General features: G+C 43.1%; 1 protein-coding gene across 1 annotated transcript in view; it reads left to right on the forward strand.

Annotated features, from left to right (window-relative positions):
- The window catches only part of LOC145391942 (uncharacterized), a 204,183-nt gene that overhangs the window by 168,212 nt on the left and 23,473 nt on the right, over positions 1-12,498 (forward strand). Inside the window, exons 19-22 of the mRNA XM_080266431.1 lie at positions 73-321; positions 4,225-4,572; positions 6,703-7,042; positions 8,172-8,361. Of these exons, the coding sequence (XP_080122557.1) occupies positions 73-321; positions 4,225-4,572; positions 6,703-7,042; positions 8,172-8,361 (1,127 nt within the window). The remainder of the gene's footprint in view (positions 1-72; positions 322-4,224; positions 4,573-6,702; positions 7,043-8,171; positions 8,362-12,498) is intronic.

The raw sequence follows: 12,498 nt of genomic DNA on the forward strand, positions 1-12,498 counted from the left end.
TCTCGGCTACCTCCCTTTCTCTGGGGGAAGCAGCCTACGTATATAGATGGATAGATAGAGATTTTTTGGCAGGGGGTAACGCTAATGTTGGACCTGTGTGGACGAGGTTGGGAAGGTGAGGAGCGGGACAGCGAGACGCACTGCCTGGCAAGGGCTCCCTGGATCACCCCCAGCACCCCTACGAGATGGGGAGGGTCTGGCCCCGTACAGCTGGGGGGCCTGGCACATCCCCCACCCAGCCCAGAAGACCACGGCTGGACCACTGTTTTAGAGACCCAAGCACTGACTGGCTGTCTCTCTCATCTGACCGTTAATGGTGAGGTGAGTTTCAGTCCCTTCCATCAAAGAACGTTGTGTTTGATATTATTCCTGGTACTGTATGTAGATCATCCATTACAAGTGGAAATGTTGGGTGGGGCAGAGACATGTTAGAGCTTCAGTTCTTTATATTCCCTAACGTTCCGGGCAACACAAACTCTGAGGTTGGGTTTTGTGTCGCCCGAAACGTTAGAGGTAATAAAAATTCAGACTCTAACCTCTCTCTCTCCCACCCAAATATACCTGACGTGCTGGTAATTTTATGTGGCGCGAGAGAGATTTGCCTGCTGGGTGTCTCCCTCACTTTATTGTTATTGGGAAGGTGAGTTAACCCTTTCCATCACAATATTTCCTTCCGGCGTGTTCTTGCAATATACAGGAGAAATTTTAACTTAAGAACTTTCAGGGTTTTCGTCAGCAAATCACTGTTTGCTTCTCTCACCTTATCATTGATGGAAGTCGTGTTACCAGCCAGCGAGCGGCATCAAGTACTGTTCTTTCAGCCGCTGCTCTGACCGTCTCTTTTTATTAGTTTATTGAATTTTGGAAAGATTTTTCGAATTGGAGGAAGTATATATTGCATTCATTTACCTCTTGAACACTAGAGGTCTATTGATAGTTGCTAAAAATTTGTCCATAAGTAACAAGTATAAAGGAGAAAAATAAGACATTGAATTGGGAGAGTCGAGTGGATTACAGCCATAAGGGAAGCACTGACTCCCTGCCCCTCTCACCTGGTGTTAATGAGGAGGTGAGAGTTAATTACAGGTGAGTGAGGTAAAACACGTTTTCCAAGGCTCGTATTATTGTCGGTTAATGAAACTCCCTAACACCTTTTCCTTAGCGATTTATTTTTGGATATGGATGCCTAATATCCTTTTTGTACGTTATTCATACATAGTTAGGCGATACTGGAAGGTTTTATATAATGCAAAAGATGGGAGTAAGATGTGACAAGCCAAATAAATCGCTTAGGAAGAGGTGTTAGGAAGCTTCCTTAACAGACGGGAATACGGACCTAACTGCAGTTCGATGGCATATTCTTTCCACCAACTGGCAATTTTATCCAGGCAAGGAGTGACATTATTATTATTATTATTATTATTATTATTATTATTATTATTATTATATTGCCCACCTTTAGCAGAACGATGTGATATAGTTTTTGTCAGTGTGTGTGTGTGTGTGTGTGTGTGTGTGTGTGTGTGTGTGTGTGTGTGTGTGTGTGTGTGTGTTCCCAATATATCTCAAAAAGTTGTGGACGAATTTTCACCAAACCTTCAAAACAGCAACTGTTTGGATGTGTGGACGTCCATTACTTTTGGTGAAGATTTAATCAAAGACGACCGAATGCCTTCCACTATATAGTCTTTAATATGGATTTCCCTTTTGCAAAACGCGATGGCCGAATTCCGTAGAGTTTTGCGAATTGTCTTCAAATTTGGTTTGTAGGCAGCTTGTACCTTAGCCAGCAACATATTTTGGCGGGCGATTAGCATTCGCCTCCTAAATGCTTTTTCTTCATTGTTATTTCGATTTGGGGAACTTACACTTAGACTTCATTAATCCCATCAACATGAGAGACTAGTCCAGGGATGAATGAAATAGTCTGAAGGTAACAAAACACACACACACACACACACACACACACACACAGAAATTACTCTTTGGACTGAACTACTTAACCCCTCAGTGGCGGCCAGCGATGAGCGACGCTTGACTGTAAACGTGCCGCTGACGTCGAATTAGTGCCAGCTGTAGAAAACTACCAACAATTATGGGAGGGGAACGAAGGTCACATATATTGGCCCAGCCTACTCTGTCATCCCAAGCACTTTTTCTCCTGTGTTTTTTTTCCATATGTTTACATGTTAAAGCCACATGCACAGTGAAGTTTGTGAATTTCTTATCTTCCGCAAATCATAGGGAATCACAGGATAGGTTTAGGAAGCCAAAAAATACACTGTCAGGTGCCAGACAATTCTCTTGACATTTGTGATAATAGAAATCGATTTTAGAACTTTGAGAAAATGGTGTCGGGTCGGCCAGGGGAGTGTACAAGTTCCTGAACCCACGGCCATTGAGGGGTTAATGTGGTGCTGTCTACTTCCTCCTTTAGCATTATTATTCTCTGTCTCCCTTCTCTCTTCCTACTTCTCTCTTTCTTTCCTGTAACTTTTTGTTTCTCTTCTTTCCACTTCAGTTGACTCTACACAGAGTAACAAGTCTAATGGTTTCCTGTAACCCAGGAAACCATATGCAAAGCTGGGTGGTAACCATATAACGGGATCACGGGGTGAAGTGGAGACTGCTACTCATATGGTGCTCCTGTTAGCTGGGTGGAAACGCAAATGCCGCATCCACCCAGGAACCAAACCACCATACTTTTCCCCACGCCTCGACCCTCAAAGGAACATCAGTTCACTGTACAGGATGGCCCTGCAGTGTGGTTGATGGGTTTGCCCAGCCTGACACTGGGTTTCATCAACAACCAACTGGGTAAAGGACTGTTCTATAACTATTTACACCTGAGAATATATTTATTGGTTTACCACAGTCAGACGATTTGCACAATTTATGAAGCGCCTCTCGTCATGGTGTAGGCAACAGCTACATTCCCCAAAGAATATGCTAAGCTGAATTACAGCGTTTGAGGATACCAAAGTCGTATTCTTGTTGGTTAAGGATGTTTCCTAACACCTCTTCCTTTGCAACTTATTTTTGGATATGACTGGTTAATATCCTTGTATGTGTCATTGAATGTAGAGTATGGCGATATTGGAAGAGTTTGTGTGACACACAGTAATAAACAAAATAAATAGCTAAGGAAAAGGTGTTAGGAAGCTTCCGCAACCGACGAGAATACGGGCCCAAAAACTAAATCAAAACAACGTCCCATGGCTGACCTGGATCTGTTTATGTATAACCTTGTATACTGCTCTTTGGCTGCCCTCCCTCGAACTCATGCCCTCCTCTCTTATATATCTCTCCACTCCATCCTTCCATCTCATTCTCGGTCTCCCTCTCCCCCTCGTCTCATAACCCTTCTCCCCCATATCTTTCCCCACTCCATCCCTCCATCTCATCCTTAGTTTCCTCCTTCCTCTCCCCTTCATGCCTCTCTCTCTCTCATTTCTCTCTCCACTCCATCCATCCATCTCATTCTGTCTCCCCCTCCTCCTTCCCCTCATAACCCTCCCCCTCATACCTCTATCTACTCCATCCCTCTATCTCAACTTTAGTCACCCCCTCCTCCTCGTCTCAAGACCCCTTTCTCTCATATCTTTCCCCATTTCATCCCTCCATCTCCTCCTCATTTTCCCCCTGTCCCTCCAACTCTCTCCCATACACTCTTCTAGCCAGTCTCTCATTCTCCATCCTACTCCACCTGGCCAAACTATCATGACGCCTTCAGTCACATCCACATCAACAGCACAATGCTCTTTCACATCCTTATTTGTCTGTCTGTCTTTCCGTTTAACTCCACATGGTCCCATCAAGTAACTCCTTCCCAGTGCTCTCACCCATGACTTGTGTCCTTCCAACTTGGTCCATGTTTCACCTCTGTACGTTAGAGTGGGGATCACAATACCGTCATGCAGCGACTTCATTTATCTTATTTCCCTGCTTACCTCCCTGTTCCTTGTCACTACCTTCAATGCAACAGCAACAAGGATAATTACTGCACTTCAGTCTGTCTTTGAAAATGAATAGTTCTCTTGACCGTTGATCAATATTTATGTTTTCATCACAAATATAGAACACAGGAGAGTAATAGCAGCTCCCTCTCTTCAATTTCCCGTAGTAGCAGTAGCAGCTCCATGCCTTTAATTTACCATAGACGGGCATGATAATTCCACCACTGGCCATTCTGCTAAGTGCCTGGCATTACGTTCTTATCTTCAGCTGGTAGATTTGGGTGAACCAGCGTACGGTAGTGGCAGTGAAGCTGGGTGTCTGCCACAGGACACAGCATGCGGTGGAGGCAGCCTGTCCTGTGGTGTGCGTGGCTCGTGTGTGGGAGGCCTGACAGAGCCCCGGTGTGAATGCCAGCCAGGGTATACAGGCCCTGAATGCACCACACCCACCACTCCGACCTCCCTGGGACCCTCTTCGTTTGCCAGGATAGCCCTTGACCAGCCGCCGAACCCCTATGAGTTGTGGCTGCAGCTGCGTGTCAGGTCCAGAGGCCAGCCAAGCGGTCTGTTGGTCCAGCTGTCATCTCGTCAACTGTCTTCAATTCTCCAGCTGCATGTAAGCTAATACGGTCTGGAATCTTTGTACCTGCAGTATTTTCTGGATCACCACCACTGATTTTCATGAGAATCTGTTCGGCAGTTACGTTACAATATTTGATTTTTAATAGCTAAACAATCAGGTGTGTATGATTATTTTAGTTTTGACGCAGTATATTTGAATCCATTATATACGATACTCACTTATACATTCTTGTCTTTATCACCATTTTTATTTTTTTTTTTCAGCTTAGGAGAGACTTCACACAGGGAAGGTTGGATGTAGCTTTCATTAACCTCTTCTCTGGAAATCACTTCCTTTAAACTGAATGGATTCGTTGAGTGTTGGCCTGATTATAAAGAAAAGATTAATTAGGTTGATATATTTAAAGGAGTTTTATACAGTACATTGTGGGCTGTTTACTCGAAAAAAAAGAACCCAAGCTTTACGCTAGAGGGGCACTCAGTGGAGCGCATCTCTCCGACAAGGGCAATGTAATTTCCAAACCACTTATTTTAATGGGTTAGGTTTTCTCGTCATTGATTAGGGTTTCACAAAAAGTGTTTTCCTGATCCAGAATCTGTAATACGATCCGGATCGGTGCCAAAAGTTAATCGATTGTTCCCCGGGACATGGGCTATCTATCTACCTAGTTTGGTCGAAATCTCTCTTTTAGTTTTTTAATAACCCTGCTAACAGACAAACAAACTAACAAACAAATAAACAAACGGGTGAAAACATACTTTCCTTGTCGGACAGAAATATCAAATACGTTTTCACTATTTCATTACTGTTTACACTAACCTACAAGAGGCACAGAAAAAAAATGTTGAATCCACACTGTCATTTTTAATATCAAGGTGGGCTACCTAAACGCTCAACGTTCTTGTAAATTAAAGACTTTTTGCAGCGGAGCTTGTGGCGGGAAAGAGGAGACGTTTTGGAGAGTTTTGTCTCGTGGACTCGTGTTACACACGTGATTCGAATCTTCAAACAGATTTTTAAAATTTATTTCTTATCATCCATCGCCAAAAGGACGTTAGGTGGACACTATACCCTTAACCCTTTCAGATCAGCGACTTATTCTTAGTACCAACAAATAGCATCAGTGGGGAGGCGTCAGGGAGTGAAGGGGAAGGAATACTATAGCAAACATCTGTATTTGTAAGGCCTTTAATTTCACTGGTTAGGCATGCTCCCTAGCTCCTTTTCCTAAGCGATTTGTTTTCCATATTAAAGCTTACTGTCCTCTTGTGTGTTAAGTAAATCCTTCCCCCATCGCCACACCCTGCATAGATAACGTACAAATGGCTGTTAACCAACTGTATCCAAAAATAATCGCGAAGGAAGAGGTGTTAGGGAGCCTCCTTAACCGACGACAATAGGAGCCCAAGGTCTGTGTGCCTGTCGGTTAAGGATGCTCTCTAGCACCTTTGCCCAAGCGATTTGTTTTATAATAAAGCTAGATGCATATAAGTTTGTGTTATTTTTGCAGAGTATGGTGTTATCTGGATTTAACACAGAAGAGGATAGTAAGGAGTAATAAGCAAAATAAATCGCTTAGGAAGAGGTGTTAGGGAGCTTCCTTAACGACGAGAAATCAGAGGGGAGCGATAATGTATATTTTATGAGGTATGAACATTCACGTACGGGCCATTAGGAAATAAAGGAGTTGGTTTGATAATGAATGATGAATGGTTGATGAGTGAATAGGCGACTAATCCCTCTGCCAGGCCACTCTAAGTAAACCACTTCGTACATTCTACCCACCCTGTTTTTTAGTGGGAAGTAAGGTTGTGATGTTGATTTATATTATGTTTTATTAATAGTTGTATTGTCTGTAAAGACTCCAACATGTTTGCATGCATCGGTCTTGGTCACCCAATGGCAGGTCTTCATTCTGCTCGATCTCTGGCAGTCTCAATATTCAGTCCCTGATCCCTGAGGTTTCACTTTATGACCTCGTCCAAGGTCTTTTCTCGGTCTGCTTCTTGCAACCCTACCCCCGACGTTCACACTTCGCACTTTCCACACCCAGTTGTCATCCTTCATCCTCTCAGCATCCCCAGATCATCTCAGTCTATTTGTATGTTATTCAGTAGCGCAAATATTTCATCACAATACAGTAATCTCTGTTCTTCCTGGCAGCTAAGAGGAGGTGTTGCCTGTGCTACCCTGACCCACAGCGAATCATCAGGGACTGAAGTGTGTCTGGACGGGTTCCCACTGGCTGATGGGCTCTGGCATACCCTCTATCTCAGGCGCCATGGACACAACCTTATCATATCCGCCGACGATGGAGATGGGTGGCGACGGAACGAGAGTCTCCCATCCGTTTTGTCTGTTCCAAGTCTCGGTGGCCTCCTTCCTAAAGTAAAAGGCCCACCAGCCCGACTAGAGGTGGACAGGGAGGACGGGGTGGTGGTGGGAGGAGTGGCAGAGTTCGTGAGGCAGAGTCTGGTGGCTGTTCATCAGGACCTAAAGGATGGTAAGGGTGGTGAGTTGTACTTTGGTCCACATGCAATTGATTCACATGTTGAGAAATATTTTAGAACTGTACTGCAGTTAACACCAGGTAATTTTATATAGTAAGAGTGAGTCCTAAGTGACTGCAAGTACTCATTAACTCCTTCATGTTAAGGACAACTTTACTACTTGTACCCTAACATGGCCTAAAATTGCCATCTCCCCATTTAATTGCTGGGTTGTCAGAACAGATTAACACAAGGGTATGAAATAAGCCCCAAAAGGACGAAAATCTGGACCAGGTTAAGGTGAAAGAACTGTTTTATAATTACTAACTCTGACATAACTCCCTCATCTGCTGCACTGATTATGTCCACCAAAGAGAGTCCTACGAATTTGTGTTAATATTAAACCTATGTTCATATAAATACTGTGGTATTAGTGCAGTGTATATTAGTTGCTAGACAGTTGATATTGTTAGATCATCATACCGAAAAAAAAAAAAATCAAGCCTCTCTCAGTTTAAGAATGTTAGCTAGAAAAGTGAGCGGTACAAGAGGTGGAATATTAAGTAAACTGTAGATCTGGAATTTAAAACAAAGGTAAATGCTGACACCTGTTCCCGTATTCTCGTCAGGTAAGGAAGCTCCTTAACACCTCTTCCTCACCGATTTATTTTTTCATACGGTTGGTTGATATCCAAGTGAACGTTATTTATGCAGGGTATGGTGATATTAGAATAGTTTAAGTAACACAGAAGAGGATGGAAAGGTGTAATAAGCAAAATAAATAGCTTAGGAAGAGATGTTAGGGAACTTCCTTCACCAACGATAATACAGGCCCTAAAGGAAATAAATAAGTTGATGATGTGAAACATTAGACGAATTTTTGTTGCAAGTTTACAACAGTTATTGCTGGTATCGTCCGTTAAGGAAGCTCCCTAAAACCTTTTTCTTAGCGATGTATCTTGTTTATTACACCTTAATGTCCTCTTGTGTGATGCATAAATCCTTCCAGCATCATCATACTTTGCACAGATAACGTGCAAAAGGATAGTAACTAGCCATATCCAGAAATAAACCGAAAGGAAGAGGTTGTAGGGAGCTTACATACCTGACAAGACTAAGGACCCCTGTCTTCTCCCCTGCCAGCATGCATCGACGACCTACGCGTGTCGGGAAGGCCCCTGCCCCTGTCCCCTGCCGCCAACAGCAGTAGGTGGGGGCGGCTGACAACAGTACAAGGCTTGGACACCGGCTGCCCTTCACTCCACCCTTGTTCCAACACCACCTGCCGCCCACCCCTCACCTGCCGCAACACCTGGAGGCAGGCCACTTGCAGGTGAGACTAATTCTCTCTCTCTCTCTCTCTCTCTCTCTCTCTCTCACTCGGCGTGTCAGTATGCTTTTTCAAGTTGACTTAGGTGTACTCGCGAGGGATAGTTTTTGCTCACCTTCTCCCCCATCACTAAGCACGGCAGCATGTACAGTACGTTGTAGGGATGGTCCAGGTTCAAATGACGTCACGTACATAAGGAAGAGGGCCGTGCACCAAAGAAGCACGTACACCCGCGAACCAAAGTTTCGGTACCCCCCTCGATGGAAGGAAGTGGAAGTCAGGGTTAGAGAGAGAGCAGGTGAACGGACAACCGTCAGTGGTACTTTGGAACTGAGCTACGAGGCGAAGAGTGAGAAACTTAATGACACTGAATTCGAAACATTTCCATGCTATTCACCTGCAAAACATTATGCGTTCGTAACATACATACTGTAACATATAACATAGACTACTGTGTTATCATGGTGTCCTGTGATACTGACCCATCTGTTTCGGATCCTCATCACACAAACAAAGCACCGAGCCAGTTGTATATAAGTTGCAACTTGTCATTATAACTGCAGTCATAATTTTTGTGAATGTTATCCCTGGATTGTCTGTAGCTATAATATAGAATGATTGTGAATTTAATGTTGATTTTCACAGTAGTTGTGCGGATGGTTATATATGTGGCAATTATTTTATGTGGACGACTAAACCACATTGTGATGGACAGCGGAGAGCATTCGCCAATAATTTACTGTAACCAGATGAAATTAGATGCAAACAACACAATATATTATGAGACAACGAAGACACAGCTGTGGTATCCTGCTCCGCCTTGTTATCAAGGCCTTAACTGGGGCTTCACCTCATACGTGCATTATTTTCCTTCAGTCTCTGCCTCTTTTATTACTCTTACTTCCCGGTATCCTCTTACTGCGAGTCGTCATATTCCTTGGAGGGTTTCTTGTCGTCCGGTCCTATAACCCGTACTGTATTACATTATTCCTCGCATCATCACTCCCAGACAAACAACGTTAGCACAAGACTGCTGAATCTGTTAATACCATTGTTGCCACTGCCACTACTATTCCCCCTTTCCCCATTGTGTCTACTGCAATTCCCCTCACAGTACTACTACTGCTACTCCTATTACTACTCCACTATAAATCTGTATAATAATACATATGATTGTCCTTATGTCTGTGTATCTGTTAATCATATTGTCCCTGTCCCACCGTCGACAACTCGTCACTGACCCGGCACCGCTACCCCAGTTGCGCCCCACCCCCCTCTCTCCCACCCACCATGAGTTCTGTTCCTCCCCCACTCCGAACCATTTTACCCCTCACCTCCTTCTTGGGCCACCAGGCCTGTTGTTCACCTTTTACCGGTGAATATACGTGGCATGCATTAATAAGAATAATTATAAAATTGACAGCAACAACATACATCTGCAGTATTCCGAACATTACATAATTATAAAAGTCGCAGACCCAAACGTGCCTATATTACGGAGCTCTGATATATTAACCACAGAACCGACCACAGACCGTTGCTATCATTGCCACTGGACCTTACCTGTAGCACTTCACCATAGTAATACAACCCACTGAAGTCCTTTGTGGGATCACTGCACATGTTTGGGAAAAATAACAGCGCACAACATGCCTACAACCCATTAAAATACACCTGTGACGTTTCACTGACATCCAGTAAATTGCCTAGAAGTTAGCGGACAAACAAACACACGGCTGGACATAGACTGAGGCCGAATGTCTTGCATCGGTATATGACAACCTGACAAAACTATTACGATCCTGCTTTGTAGGTGTCATCATAGTTATAATAATAATAATAATAATAATAATAATAATCGTAGTAGTAGTGGTAGCAGTAGTAGTAATAGTAGTAGTAGTAGTAGTAATCACATGTTAATATCCATGATACAGAGGAGGACAAACACCATAATCTCCATGATAAAACAAGTGAAAACAGCTGTGACATATAAAACCAAACAGTGCCATAATATGCTGTAATGGTAGGGTTATAGTAATACTAAATTAATGTTTGACCGCAACCCAACCTTCTGTCATGGCAAACAGATTCTGCATTGCGTCGACACATGCTATTCCAGTGTGTGTCCTTCTCAGTATCGTGCCTAATAACATGTGATTAATTATTATTGTTATTATTATTATTATTATTATTATTATTACTGTGATGACACCTGCAATGCAGGATCACAAGAGTTTTGTCAGGTCGTTACGTACCGGTACCGATGCGAGACATTCTGCTTCTGTCTGTCTGTGTCAAGTCGTTTGTTTGTTTGTCCACTAACTTCTCCTAGGCTATTTGATGGATGTCAGTGAAACATCATATGCTTATTTTAGTGGTTTGTAGGCATGTTGTGCATTGTTATTTTTCCCGAACACGTGTAGCGATCTCACAGAGGACTACAGTGGGTTGTATTACCATGGTGAAGCGCTATAGGGAAGATGCAGTGGTAATGATAAGAACGGTCTGTGATTAATATATCAGTGCTCCGTAATATAAGCACGTTTGGGTCTGCAGTTATTAAGTGTAATGTTAGGAACACTACAGTACACATCTACGATGTTGTCGTTATTATTATATTATTATCGCCTACCTTTAGAAGGCGGAGCGATCATGTTTTTAACTGCATCTGTGTGTGTGTGTGTGTGTGTGTGTGTGTGTGTGTGTGTGTGTGTGTGTGTGTGTGTGTGTGTGTGTGTTCCTATTATATCTCATGAACGGCTTGAGCTATCAACATGAAGCCTTCAGCGTATCAAGATATGGCCAAAATCTTAGAGGAGTTCGAAAATGGCAACTCGGGGTCAGAGTCAAGGTCACCAAACTAACAGCTAAAGGTCAACTAGTTTTTATTGCCTGCCTTTAGCACCATTAAATCTCATGAATGGCTTGAGCTATCAACATAAAACCTTCATGGTATCAAAATATGGCCTAAAGTTTGGACTTGGCAAACAGAATATTTTACAGGGCGATTACCGCTTAGCTCTCAAGTGCCTTCTTTTTTGTTATTAATGCATGCCACGTATATTCACCGGTAAAGGGTGAACAACAGGCCTTCTGGCCCAAGGATGAGGTGAAGGGTAATGTGGTGTCGGAGTGCGGGAGGAGTAGAGTCCATGGTGGGTGGGAAATGGAGTAGCGGTGCCGGGTCAGCGACGAGTTGTCGACGGTGGGACAGGGACAATAATTATGATTAACAGATACACAGACATAAGGACAATCATATTTATTATTATACAGATTTATAGTGGAGTAGTAATAGGAGAAGCAGTAGTAGTACTGTGAGGGAAATTAGACACAATAGGAAAAGGGGGATTACAGTTGTAGTGGCAGTGGCAATAATGGTATTAACAGATTCAGCAGTCTTATGCTAACGTTGTTTGTCTGGGAGTGATGATGCGAGGAATAATGTAATACAGTACGGGTTATAGGACCGGACGACAAGAAACCCTCCAAGGAATATGACGACTCGCAGTAAGAGGATACCGGGAAGTAAGAGTAATAAAAGAGGCAGAGACTGAAGGAAAATAATGCACGTATGAGGTGAAGCCCCAGTTAAGGCCTTGATAACAATGCGGAGCAGGATACCACAGCTGTGTCTTCGTTGTCTCATAATATATTGTGTTGTTTGCATCTAATTTCATCTGGTTATAGTAAATTATTGGCGAACGCTCTCCGCTGTCCATCACAATGTGGTTTAGTCGTCCACATAAAATAATTGCCACATATATAACCATCCGCACAACTACTGTGAAAATCAACATTAAATTCACAATCATTCTATATTATAGCTACAGACAATCCAGGGATAACATTCACAAAAATTATGACTGCAGTTATAATGACAAGTTGCAACTTATATACAACTGGCTCGGTGCTTTGTTTGTGTGATGAGGATCCGAAACAGATGGGTCAGTATCACAGGACACCATGATAACACAGTAGTCTATGTTATATGTTACAGTATGTATGTTACGAACGCATAATGTTTTGCAGGTGAATAGCATGGAAATGTTTCGAATTCAGTGTCATTAAGTTTCTCACTCTTCGCCTCGTAGCTCAGTTCCAAAGTACCACTGACGGTTGTCCGTTCACCTGCTCTCT

Source organism: Coenobita brevimanus, chromosome 20 (genome assembly GCF_032717465.1).
Source record: "Coenobita brevimanus isolate Jiangsu-jjx chromosome 20, ASM3271746v2, whole genome shotgun sequence".
Taxonomy (NCBI): Eukaryota; Metazoa; Arthropoda; class Malacostraca; order Decapoda; family Coenobitidae; genus Coenobita; species Coenobita brevimanus.